The 14381-nt window shown below is 34.2% G+C and overlaps 1 protein-coding gene across 6 annotated transcripts in view; it reads right to left on the bottom strand.

Moving 5' to 3' along the window:
• RIC1 (RIC1 partner of RAB6A GEF complex) overlaps nucleotides 1–14381 on the bottom strand; it is a 96914-nt gene that overhangs the window by 38704 nt on the left and 43829 nt on the right. For 3 of the 6 annotated variants that reach the window (XM_019727155.3, XM_019727159.3, XM_074330460.2), the window contains 4 exons: nucleotides 8237–8344; nucleotides 4910–5052; nucleotides 4482–4618; nucleotides 218–309 (listed from right to left, as the gene is read on the bottom strand). In XM_019727155.3, coding sequence (XP_019582714.3) covers nucleotides 218–309; nucleotides 4482–4618; nucleotides 4910–5052; nucleotides 8237–8344 — 480 coding nt within the window. The remainder of the gene's footprint in view (nucleotides 1–217; nucleotides 310–4481; nucleotides 4619–4909; nucleotides 5053–8236; nucleotides 8345–14381) is intronic. The other 3 variants (XM_019727157.3, XM_074330459.2, XM_019727156.3) reach the window with 3 other exon arrangements.

Below are 14381 nucleotides of genomic sequence, written 5' to 3'. Positions count from 1 at the left end.
CCACTGAAGAAAAGCTCACTTTTACAAATTAAAATATTCAATCTCCAAAATTTGCCCTTTAGATTTGCTTCAATCTAATATTTTTAGATTTTATATTAAAGCCGATTCATAAATTATGATAAGCATGACAAAGTTTACAAGTGTATTAAGAATACCTAATGTTTAAAAAACCATTTTTGGCAATAACTATTAAAATACAAAAGTCTGTATCAATTACCTTGCACAACCAAATGCCATTAGTCGGTATTTGTTATTTACTGCTACACACGTTCCATCAACAACATCTTGTGGCCAAACTCCATGAAGCTGCTATAACAAAAACAGTTAAGATTTAAAAAGCTTTCTCCAAAATATAATAAAAATATAATGTAATCAATATAATTCTTTAATAAATACACAATTTCACAGGCTTTATTTGTTTTCATTTGGAGGGAAAAATATTCCATCAGGACTTTTATCCGAATTTTCACCTTTAAAACATCAATTTCATTAATTGGTTCAATAAATATTTCCCAAATGAGCTCAGTCAAGTACTTATTTATATAACACTAAATAATGGATATTCGATCTCCAAATTCAAATTAAATGAAGATGAATTTCCTGTTAGGATGTAAACCTCCTGATAGCACAAAGTGCATGCATCTAACTTGCTCAGTATTATTCCCGTAGTCACCTAGCACATAGTGTTCAACTTCACAATCAGTGGAAAACAGCAAATTTTAGTTGGTATATCCTTCAGAAGCATTAATGATTTGTCAAGTGCTTACTATTCTCTATTATTTCTTTGCTTTATAGTATAATGGTTAAGGATGGTATCTGGCAGCCTGACATAACATCATCTCAGGTCTTGATGAAATGATTACTTCACCTTTCTAAGCTTCAGTTTCTTAGCTATAGATCACCTACCTCTTAGAGAGTTTTGAAGATTAAATAAGAATGTACATACATGTAAACCACTTAAAACAATGCCTAGCATTCAACAAGTTAAGCATTCAGTAAGTGAATGACACTATTATTAAGCTTATATAATACTTAATTCTCAATATACAGAATACACTCAACTCCACTGTCTGTTTTTGTCAAATCAAGGACATCTTAGATTATAAATACTAAGGCAAAGGTCATCATGACAGTTTAGTGAACATAAAAATAGCACACTACAACATAGCACTTTATTTTTAGATGATCCCAATAGTAAACATTAAAAGATCCAATGTAATTACAACTCTGTTTGAACTATAATACTTTAGCTTTTATTTAATTACCAAATGAGCTATATAATCTACTATCTCAAACATGAAATATTTGCTTCCTTTTTTGTAGGAATTCTATTTATTTTTCAATTTTAATAATAAGACTAGACATTACTTTAGATAACCAAAAATAGTGAAGATAGCATTGAGCATTATTTCTTTGGACCACTGCTTAACTGAAATTCATTCCTATAACAAACACTATTCAGGCCCCCAATATTCACGAGGCACTGTTCTAAGTGCTAAGGATACGACATACCCAAATGGCTACCTATATCTCTGCTTTAGATTTGTTAGGAAGCTGATAAGTCAAAAAAAAATTACCCAGTATATTGGAGGTTGGCAAATGCTATAGAAAAAAATAATAAAGCAATTATGGAGAAGAGGGGTTATAGCGGAAGGAAGTAATATTACACAGATTTCCCTATGAAGGTATGTTCTAAGGAAAGTACTAAAGGAGACATAGCAAGTGCAAAGGTCCTCTCACAGCGTTTCTGACCCATTCAAAGAGATAAAAGAGGCGTGTGCAAATGAGTGGAGTGTGGAGTGGAGCGCAATGGGGGAAGGAGAAGTAGCAGATGAGGTAACAGATATAATAGGAGGCCAGATTTATATGGCTTTGAAAGCTACTATAAGAACTTCAGCTTTTTCCCAATTAACATATTGAAAGTCACTGGAGTACCTGTATTTTTCTCCAACCTTTTCTATTATGAATTATAATACATTACAATAACCAAAATACAGACTTACATGGCAATCACTTCCTTCTTTTCCTTTGAACCAGTACCACTTAAACATGCATCCATACAAACTCTAATCTAGAACTGCCTATGGTTTTATTTTTGTTTTTAAAAAAGAATCATACACGTATCCTTTTGGGTCTAGCTGCTTTCACTCAATATGTGTGAGACCCATCCATGTTGTTGCACACAGCCTTGTTTCTCCATGCTCAAACGCTGGGCTTAGCTCACTGGGCTTCTGGACCTCCTCTAGCTTGGTAATTCTTTACTGACTTGTTAGCTCTCTAAAAACTTTAAGCACATTAAAAAAAATTATTTTCTTTCCAGCTTTTCTTGTTGTCCTTAGCAGGTTTTGTCCTAATTATCTAGTCCTACCTGAAGGGTTCCGAGCAGAAAAGTGGTATATTGTGACATATTTTCATTCATCTGTTAAATAAACAATGCCAAACAAAATTTTTATAAAGCACTTAAATAATGCCTAATATTAAGATGCCATTAGTGTTTCCCAACTACGAGTAATACATATGTATTGTTTTCTTGTAACTTTATTTTTCTATTTGTAACATTTAATAATGTCCATCTACTTTTCATTATTTTTTTAACCCTCAATTTACTGGAAAATGTTCTTTAACAAAATACTAATAAAAACTGATACTCAAAAAAGAGTCAATCACTTTTCAGCTCTAATATTTTTATTTTCAGTAAAAACACTTAAATCTCAAACATACATATGTAAAAAACTTGGGCTCTTCAAAAGACTATTTTTATTCTTATTTATATATTGAGGTGTTATCACAAATGTATTATTTAGTACCTTACTATCTGAATAAAGTTGGTAATGGAAAATAGTTATTGGGAACATTAAAGCTGATACCATGTAGAAAAAATATGCCCTTAAAAACTTAAAACCTTTGCAGTTAAAAAAAGCAGAATGAACATGCCAGCATGCCTATGTAGCTTCTCTGACTCGTAAAACCCCAACTTTTATAACAGAAAAGATTTTTTTCAAAAAGCGTAAACTAGCAAAGGCAAACAATGGGAGATGAGGTAGTATCAGAAAATTTTGGAAGCTGGGAAGTGTATGAATGAGTAAAGTCCCTTCCTGGAAGTGAAGAATGTTGAGAAATAGCTAAATTTACATTACAGGGCACACAAAAAGGCTTGGGAATTTAGATGTCTTTGAAAGGCTGAACTAAAAGGAGGACTGGTTCAAAGCCTTATCTAGGTAGTACCTTCCCAGTCTGAGCTGCTAAGAACCAACCCATCTCCACTCTAACTGAAAACTGGAACTTTTTCTTTGGAAGAAAACAAAACAAAACAAAAAACCCCAGTACTGTCTGGACTATACTGAAAACAGGAATAAATAAAGGCTTACTTCCTGAATTTGAACCCTCTAATCTTACTCTTCCATAACTCAAATCCCAGAATATTGAGCCAGCCAGATAGATGTTCTCTGGACAGGATTGCAGGACTCTCCTCCAATTAACTTTGGAAACAAAGAAGGGAGGAAAGGAAATAATCCAGTTAGATCACCCTATGGTGAAGATCACAGTCAACCAAACCCATCACAACCCACAGAGCTATCAATGAATCCAAATTTTTACTTTGGTTCCCTGTCACAGAAACCAAATTCATATATTAGCTAATTATATAAGAGTTAACCATTAACTGTTAAATGATCGCATACAAATAAAGGGAGTAAAGGAAATCCTCAGAAAGATAATAGAGAGCCCCAAAATACAATTGTGTTAAAGGTATGTATTATGAACAAGCAGTTCAGTTTGGCGCCGGCCAGAAGACTCCAAGAGAAATTTCTTCAAGAAGGTGAAATGGATAGAACACATATGAGTTTGAAAGAACTGAGAGGATATTTACACAACTAGCAGACAGTCTGAGGTTGAGTTAGTGGTAAGTACATAGAACTAAGCAAATATAAAGAACAAAATTATTAATTCCCAGTGGGAGAGAAAATCTGCAGGAAAGGAAAACTAATCACATTATATGAGGCAGCTACTAACAGGGTTGACGAAACAATAAGAATATAAACAATGAATAGTAATCTACTCAAAATCACAACAGCTACATGGGGAAGTATGCGGTGGGTACAGGGAAGAAGAAAATAAATGGTCATTTTCCACAGAAGGAAGTATCTAAACACAGCCTAAAAACTAAAAAGGAAACATTCACAGTACTGAAGATAAGTAGCAAAATAACCAGTAAAGGAATAAAAAGTAGTTGCCTACAAAAATGGAAATTGGGTGTGAAGAGAGCAGGGAGGAGGGCAGGAACTATCACTTTCCTTCAATATGTCTAACAGAATTATCAGTCTACTTATACTATTTATATGTATAGTTTTGATTTTAAAAATTAATTAGCAACCCCTAAAATCATAAATAAAAAATGGGGGACAGATTTAATAACAAAGACTAAAATTAATAAATGCAAATTAAAGAAAATAAACATCCAAATGACTTATTTACAATCATACCTCTGCAGTAAATCTACTGGATACTGGTGTAATAAATCCAACTTTACCATCATTAAACACAACAGCAAACCCATCAAGTGTGGCACAGTATTCCATGTCTCTGATATGCACATCTGCAAAGCCCAGGAATGAACCTACTGATGAAAAAATAAGTACATGAAATATGTAAATAAATATAGTAAATAATTCCCTCACATTTTTGCTTACAAACCCTGTAATGACAGTCAAAAGGGCAAAAATAATGACCTAAAAACATTAAACAATTAAACTACTCCTTCCTACACACACACACACACACACACACACACATCCTCCCTTGCATAATTAATTCCAAAGTAGAAAGTCAATGTTCATCCATAGAAAATATCTAACTAGATTGTATCAAATGTTAAACGTCTGGCTCTAACCCATGCAGAACGTGTAACTACCTCTAGATGACTGCAGATCTACTGAAAAGGGTACTGTGCAAAGATTAATAGCTTTCCTTCCATTTGTCATTCCTTCCCAGTGAATAAGATGAAGAAGTCCATCAGAAGTAGCAACCAGCAGATCTTCTAGCACAGACTGCAAACTGTAGGGAAGGAAGCGACTTATGATCAATTACCTTTTAAGAGAGCATACTAAGAAAGTACATACAAAACCACATCAACACACTCTAAGCCTCTCCAATCACTGACTTCATGGACTTTATAACAGCTATTTAGTATCCCAGATAGCTTTAAAAATTGCATTTTTTAAAAATGTAATTCATAATTACAAATTCTCAAATATGTAAATATATTTAATACTAGTTCTAACTAATGTTAAATACAACATACAATATAGGACTTTCCTAAGTGACTGGGATAGAGCAAGATATAGAATAAATTGTGGTATTTATTATGTAGTAGTAGTTAGAAATAGATTAAGAGTTTTAAGTTATATTAGTACCGTTTACCTTCTAAACATTTTCTATCCTCAATTATAACAAAGGTTGGATGTTTAACATTAATCCTATTCTTTTTTCAATCAAAAGTAAAAGATGGCAGTACTCTTGCCATCTTATGCCTCTAAACAACAACATAGCCATTATCCCTCTTGTCCCATAACTTGTATTTTTGGTAGTGGGAGGGAAAATAGTTGGCTAAAAAGTCCAAGTTTCATATCTTCTCATTCAATTCAAAATCATATAGGAAATCTCCAATATCCAGCAACTATGTGTTACAGGTGCTAATAATAGCAATTATTTCACGGAAGTTTTGGGACAAAGCTTAGAGATTTCTCATCACATACATTTGTAGATTAAAAATAGCACCTGACAAGTTAAACAAGATGGCAAGAATTCTTTGTTTAAAGGCTCATTTTCTATCCTATCTCCATGAACCACAGCTTTTACCACCACGTGGAGATAGAAAGCCATGCTTGTACAGTTCCCCCTAGCTTGGTACCCAACATTCAAAATTCCTGATGCAACAAGTTACATTCTTGAACAGAATCTCTAAGCTGAAATAAAATCTGAAGTAAAGAATAACTTTCTGATCAAGGTGATGAGTAACCTGAACTCAATCCTTTGTAGCCCTGATCACATTTAAGCAAACAACAAAAAGCATTCTTTTTCTATGAGGAAAACTATATAAAAAGATAGATTTAAAAAAACACAAAATATGTAAAAAGATAGATTAAACAAGAAAATAGCCAGCCACTTGCATACAATTTTATTTAATATGTACCAGTATCTGTAGTGTATTCTAACAAAAAAATAATAATAGTGAAAGAAGCCCTTTATTAGTTAGAATTGTGAGTCAGAAAAATTTTAAAAACGTAAGTATTACATTCATACAATTCAACATATTCACACATTAATCCATATAGTTCAATATTTAGTAAGAGTACATAGTAAAAATACAGTCTTTTTCCCAAGCCTGTCCTTTAGCCACTCAGTTCTCACGCCCAGTTTCTTACGTATTCTTTGAGAACAATACACAGTCTACCACTACCAGCTCCCTTTAAAAAACAAATAGTAACATTATTATGTAGAGTACATCTTGCTTTTTTTCACCCAACAACCTTTTTTGGGAAGTTTTCTTCAGTAAGGAGTATCCTCAGTGTTTATACCAAGATATATTATTCCCATTGTATAGAAGTAAGAAAATTTATTTAATGGCTTCCTACTGATGGACATTTAGGTGGTTTTCAATCTTTTACTACTGTAAACAATGTACAGTGAAAAACCCTGCTAGCATTTCATTTCCAACATGTATTATTATATTTGCAGGATTAAATCTTAAAAGTAGACAGACATGCTGGACAAAGGCCATGAACATTTGTAACTTTGATAGATATTGCTTAATCAATTTCCATATATATGGTATCAATTTATACTCCTACCACCAATGTATAAAGTTCTCATTTCCCTATGCCCTCCCTAAGACAGCATGTTACCTAATTGTTCACATGTATAAGAGTCATTTATTGTATGTCCTAAAGGAAATCTATTAAGTAGTGTACCAAATGAAAAACAGAAAATAAAAACAAATTGTTTACATTCTTTGTCCATTTGTTCTATTGCATCTTCTTGTTATAGGAACTCTGTGTAATACTGAAATTGGCCCTTTATAAAATTCACTGTTAACACGTTGCTTACGGATCACAAGAATCTTCACGAGGGATTTAAACCCCGCCATACGCAACGTGTTAAGTATATTTGCTTGTTTTCATAGTTTGTGTTGTCTTTTGAGCTTACTTACGGTGTTTGTTTTTTTAACTTTTACATAGTCTAATTTATCAATGTTTTCTTTCATAAGAGTTTACTTGCAGACATTTTGACAGGAAGGTTTTAATGATTCCTAATTAAAATAAATTTTGAATGAGAATACTTCTTTTACTAATTTTTCTCATCATTTTCTTATAGCAAGTCTGGGCAACAGAGTTAAGAACTATTGGCCATTTTGATGCATAGAATGTTGGAATATTACCATTATAATTTCATGATTGTACATGAGTGGGCTCAATAACAGCAAAAAGATCTTGGGGGTTCAACTTTAACTCTGGATTCAGTTAAAAATATCTCTTTGTTTAAAAATAATAAAAGAAACAAAAATAAATACTGTAGTAAAAACTTTAAGTTAAAAAGACACTTTTGACAAGACGCACACATCAGAGACAACTAAACTGTCAAATGCGAAGCAATTAAGGAAATAAAGCCAAACTAAACTGTCAAATGCGAAGCAATTAAGGAAATAAAGCCAAATTATAGGTACAATCATTTACTTTTTCTACCAGTGGATGTAAAAATAATTTTTGGTATTTTGGTATCCTGGCCTTCATATCACAAAACTTTTATTCACTTTTGGATCTAACAGCTCAATTTTCTTCCAAGTGTACATATATACTTCCCCCAAACTTACAAAAGCTATAGAAACAAAGGCACTTTCTCTTTTTCCCAAATTGTGTGATTTGTATCCTACCTTTTTTAAGTAGCATGGACTATGTCATATCATTCAAATAATTCTAGATCTTACCAAAAAAATACAAATTTCTAAAATAAAATTACAGTTGGTATACCCAATTTATGGGCTTTATTATATAATTTAAGATAATAATGTACCATCTGTAAAATTTCACATTTTTTTAAGGGTTAATCAAACATTTCTAGGACTAAAAAAAATTATCCTCAATGAAATGAAATCAACTTTTTTATTTGTCATATGATTAACCAACTACATTGCATAGTGTCATCACAAAATGTTGCATTTAACCAAAATAACAGTAAGTACCTCATGATGGGTGCTTGCAAATCAAGTACTTTCCTCATCTCTAAATTTAACGCTGGAGTACACTGTTCTTCCTTAAAATGGGGTGTCCCCTTCATTTGTGGACTTCCTCTAAAAAAAAAAAAAAGTAAATATATAGGATTAGAGAGAAAGAAATTGAATTCGCATTCACTCTGTGACTAATATATATATATACCCAATAAACTTAACCAGACTTACAAATCAGGTGTTGATCCTTTAGGTTCTCAAATGAAAAACAGACCTAAATTCCATTACAGCAGACATATCTATTTATCAATCAGAAATAAATGTGTTTGACCAATGCAACTTGTGCTGAGGAGGTGGGACTGAAGGGAGAAGAGCAAAGGAACAAACACTTAAAAGTGAACTCTCACGAGAACCAAAACACATTTTGTTTAAATTGACTGACAGCCCTTCTTGAGTTGGGCAACTATGGAAGATATATACATTCTATACAGTACATGTCTGAAGTGATCCAAATCCTCACCTCATCTTACCTTAACTTACTCTGCACCTCATCCTTCATTTCTATCCTTTGGGTAGGCATATAACTAAGGTCAGATTCAAGGATGCAAGTAGGAGATGTTTACATAAAAACTGTTAATAAATAGCAAAATGGCTAACTTTGAAAACTGTGGTATTAAACAACTACAATTAGAGTGGCTGGATCAGTGTCAACATAACTAAGCTATCACATGCAGCCACTCAAAAGGACTATAAAGTTGTTCTGGAATCTTTATCTCCACATGGCATAGGACCATCTTTCTCAATGTCTGCGCTGGAATTTAATAGCTATCTGTCTCTTCTCTTACTATCAGCTCTCACTTACTCTTGGCAACAATTAGCCTGCCTACCTCATTTCTACCCCGCCAGTCACCTACAATCCTGGAAACCAATCTGTCAATACTATTAAAATTATGTGCAAAGAACCTAAGAGCAATAGTTTTCGAGGTTCTTGTTTTATGAAAATTATTTTGATGCTCAGAAAGCTTTCTGCTTACTTTGTAGTTTTAGATTATTTTCAATATAGAAACAATCTAGTGACTGATATGTTTAGTTTAGGTCTGGGAAATCTACATTTTGTTTCCTTAACATACTAATGAAGTTCTCCATTTTTTTTCAAAGTAATTTTTTTTTTAATTGGGGAATATTGGGGAACAGTCTGTTTCTCCAGGGCCCATCAGATCCAAGTTGTTGTCCTTCAATCTAGTTGTGGAGGGTGCAGCTCAACTCCAAGTCCAGTTGCCATTTTCAATCTTTAGTTGCTGGGGGCACAGCCCACCATCCCATGCGGGAATTGAACTGGCAACCTTGTTGTTGAGAGCTTGTGCTCTACCCAACTGAGCCATCCGGCCGCCCCTCTGGCAGCTCAGCGGCAGCTTGTTGTCTTCAATCTAGTTGTAGAGGGCGCAGCTCACTGGCCCATGTTGGACTCGAACCAGCAACCCTGTTGTTCAGAGCTCACGCTCTAACCAACTGAGCCATCCAGCCGCCCCTTTTGTTGTTGTTTTAATTAGACAACATTTGTCTGAGATTGTTAATTATCATATCCTCAGAGTGTTTTTGTTCCCCACATTGTCTATTTCCTTTGAGTTTCCCTTTTTTTCTGTTGTGTCTTTTACATTGGTAACTTCCCTAAGATGGTTAACAATCCTTGGCTGTTTGGTCATGTTTAACAGGTTAACAAGAACAAGCTAATTATAAACTCTGTGTGTTCAAGTTGGGCTTGTCAATTGGCGAACTTCAGGGTAGTAGCTGGCATTGTTGTTGAGGTCTTAAAATATTAGGACCTTTTGGGTCATTTTTCTGGAGAGGTTTAACTTCCCCAAGAAGGATTCCTCAATCCTGCCTGAGCTATCAATGCACAGAATCCAAAAGTCTGAAGCCATGCAGGGGAAAAGGCCTGGCGTGCTACTGTTCAGTATCACAAATTTCACTGAATCCCCATCTTTAGTTTAGCACCTCATCCTGGTCCTGCTCTGCGTCTGGAAGGCCTCTGGTTTAATTGACAATACATTTCCTATCTACTGTGAGGTGGGAACAAGAAATCCTTATCCCTTATTCAGAGTTTCAAATAATCCCCCTGTTTGTGGCCCCTGGATCATCCCTATATTGTCTATATTCTGTGGTACGGTATTAACGCATTTAATTCCTGAGTCTTTCCATTGTTCTGCAGCTCAAACAAGTTGCTTTTCATCAGTACCATGTAGTAAGGTTTCATAGTCTTCCTACTAAGTCATTTATTCTTTCTTTCTCATCCAATTTTTAGCTCAAGAGTTAGAGATACCTCTAGCTTTCATTAAAGATGGAAACAGTATTTCAACGTTTTGTTCTGTTGGTTATTTTCAAGAGAAAAAATGGAAACCTCATTACCCAACTGAAAACCCTCTATTTTCCTTTATATAAATACTCTCATTTATTAAGTTAAAATAAAGTATTATAAGAATTTTAAAACAAATTTAAGTAAATCCTAACTTTCCAATGACTTCCACTATAAAAATCAGAGATAATTTTTACAGGTAAGATTCCATCCTTTCCTTCAAACATATCAGAATGCAGTAAACTGTTAAAAATTACAATAAAAAACCCTAACTTTCTGATAAAAAATATTATTACTTATAGTTCAATAATAATTTAAGAGTATAGCATCAGATTTTTGGAAGGGGGTCATGGAAGATGGGGCTAGAAGTATAAATGAAACCCAGATTATGAAGAGCAAAATAAAACACTCAAACTGGCTTAATTACATTTTTTTCTATTTTCTCATGATACTGGACTTGATATTACTATCTCAAATAAACATACAACAGTTTAGAGATGTGGAGAAAAGAACGGCATGTGAAATTAGAGATACCTGGGTCCCAATCCAGGTTCTACTTTTTATTGCCAATGACTTTGGAAAAACTGCTTTCTGAGTCACTTTCTATGTTTTTATATATCTATAAAATTAGAAAATTAGTAGGTTCTTACTGTTTCCCCGAAAATAAGACTTAGCCGGACCATCAGCTCTAATGCGTCTTTTGGAGCAAAAATTAATATAAGACCCGGTCTTATTTTACTGTAAGGCTGGGTATAATAATATATGATATGATATATGATATGATATGATATGATATGATATGATATGATATGATAATACCGGGTTTTATATTTTTGCTCCAAAAAACGTATTAGAGCTGATGGTCCGGCTAGGTCTTATTTTCGGGGAAACAGGATAGTAAGCTGCGTTTGTTATTGTTGTCAAGGTTGCCTTTTGAGTGATTAAACATAACCTGCCTCCACTGGATATTTAAGACAACTTAAGTGTTCAGAAAAGAAGGGAATTCAAGAAATTGTAGGTTCAGTGTGCTAGAGAAGGGGGAAAGTAGGTTCTAAATGCTAGGCTAGGGCTCTTGATTTTGTGGGGACTACAGAGCAACCAAAGTTTATGAGATAAGGAATTAATATCCTGAATATTACAGAGAACTCCCAAAACGCAACATCAAAAAAAACACAAAACCACCTGATTCAAAAATGTCAAAGGACTCAGATATTTCTCCAAAGATGTACAAATGACCAATAAGCACATGAGAAAACACTCAATATCACCAATCACTGGGGAAATACAAATCAAAACTAAGTAAGACATATCACCTCACACCCACTAGGATGGCTACTATGAAAATTAACCAAACAAACAAAAACAAAAACCCCCCAGAAAATAACAAATGTTGGCAAGGACATGTAGAAATTAGAGCCCTGTGCAATGTTGCTGGGAATGTGAAATGGTAAAACAGCTGAGGAAAACAATATAGCGGTTCCTCAAAAAATAAAAAATAGAATTACCATATGATACAGCAATTCCACTTTGGGTATAAACCCAAAGGAACTGAAATCAGGGTCTCAAAGAGACATCTGAATACCTATGTTCATAGCAACATTGTTTACAATAGATAAAATGTGGAAGCAACCCAAGTGCCCATCAACAGAGGAATGGAGAAAGCAAAACATAGTACGTACAATGAAATATTATTCAACCTTAAAAAAGGAAGGAAATTTTGACATATGCTACAAAATAGGTGAACCTTGAGGGCATTATGCTAAGTGACATAAGCCAGTCACAAAAAGATGAACACTGTATGATTCCCCTTAAATGAAGTATAACTGTACACCTCAAAAATGGTTAGAATGATAACCATTTTATAAAGTTATGTGTTATTTTACCATTTAAAAAATGGAAATTAAAAAGTTTACTGTTGGGATCTTTCTGAAATAATATTATTCCAGAAAGTACTGATGTGTAACGTTAGTGTTTTTGTATATATTTAGAGTTCAGGTGTTGAAATGATTTAGAATAAAACTAACTCAAATTTTAAGGTTTCTGAGACAAGAATCACATCATCAAGTCTGTTTTGAAAAACAAATCTGGTATCGATGCATAGGATAGATTTCAGTATATAGGAGAGACTAGAGGAAAAGTTAGTAATTAAGCTTTTTAAGGGCCAAGGAGAGGCCATGAGAGCCTCCAATAAAGTAAGTGAGAATAAAATAGAGATAGACAACTTCTAGAGACACTGGAGAGTTGTAATCAATCAATACAACTTGAATACCAAACAAATATGAGAAGTGAAGAAACAAATTATAAAGTTTTCAACCTCATACAACTGTATATAACAGATCACAGTAACTACAATAAATTTTAGAAAAGCAATAGCCATCTTTGGGTTGGTAGAGAAGAAATGAGTTAGGTTTAGACATGATGAATCTGAGGCTGCCTACAGGAACTTCTAAATGAATTAATCCTGGAAAGGTGGGCCTGAAGCTCAAGAAAAGTGGTACGACATTAAGGAAACAGATCTGGACCTCAGCCACATATACTGAACAATTAAAACAAAGACGAGAAGAGAACTCAGAACAAAACTCTAGGGAACATGAAAGCATTATTTTAGGTACTATATAGTAATTTCAGATGTTGATTTAAACCTAATGACATTTTTTATGAAGTAGATGGCATTAACTCCATTTTTCAGATGAATAAAATAAAACTCAAAAAAAAAAGCAACAGGGCCGGCCCAGTGGCTCAGGCGGTTAGAGCTCCATGCTCCTAACTCCGAAGGCTGCCAGTTCGATTCCCACATGGGCCAGTGGGCTCTCAACCACAAGGTTGCCAGTTTAATTCCTCGAGTCCTGCAAGGGATGGTGGGCAGCGCCCTCTGCAACCAAGATTGAACACGGCACCTTGAGCTGACCTGCCTCCTGAATGGCTCAGTTGGCTGGAGTGCGTCCTCTCAACCACAAGGTTGCCGGTTCGACTCCCGCAAGGGATGGTGGGCTGTGCCCCCTGCAACTAGCAACGGCAACTGGACCTGGAGCTGAGCTGCGCCCTCCACAACTAAGACAGAAAGGACAACAACTTGACTTGGACAAAAAAAAAAAAAAGGCCTGGAAGTACACACTGTTCCCCAATAAAGTCCTGTTCTCCTTCCCCAGTAAAAAATCCTTAAAAAAGAAGATTCTGTAATATTAAAAAAAAAAAAGAAAGAAAGAAAGCAACATGCTTAATCCTGAAAGCTAAAGAAGCCACTGAAAAGTTTTATGTAGGGAAATAGCATGCAAATTTTGTTAGAAAATTCATTTAGGTGAAAACTGTAAAATATGGTTTAAGAAGATATCACAATAATCTAGGAGAAAAGTGAGTGACAAAACCCAAACCAGTGTTGCTAGGAATTAGGTAGAGGACAAAGGCATGAGGGACACATACAAGGTACATAACACAGAATATATAAGATATAGTGGAGTTGAAAGACTGTTGGAGTTACTAAGCAGGAAGAGAAAATAAACTCAAAGTAAATGGTATTATTTACAGAAAAAGGGAATTAGCATAGTTGTTCCCAGGATTAAGTTACTTAAAAATAAGTATGTAATTTTTCATCTTTACACTTAATAAAAAAGCTTTTTGTTTACATTATCACACATCCAGACAGCCTGCAGTATAAGAACATGTATAGAATTCTCTCTAGATTGGTCAGATCTTTTAACACTGCTATCATCCTTTGTATTCAGGTGCCAGTCTTAAAATGTGGTCAGTCAACAGGGGAGTAGTTTCACTGCCCAGAATTTATATAATTACATCCCGAACAATCTCATT

The sequence above is a fragment of the Rhinolophus sinicus genome, chromosome 16 (assembly GCF_057876585.1).
Source record: "Rhinolophus sinicus isolate RSI-liver-muscle chromosome 16, RSI-T2T, whole genome shotgun sequence".
In the NCBI taxonomy this organism is placed as follows: domain Eukaryota; kingdom Metazoa; phylum Chordata; class Mammalia; order Chiroptera; family Rhinolophidae; genus Rhinolophus; species Rhinolophus sinicus.
The sequence above is the reverse complement of the archived record's forward strand: the minus strand, read 5'-3'. Positions and strand labels throughout refer to the sequence as shown.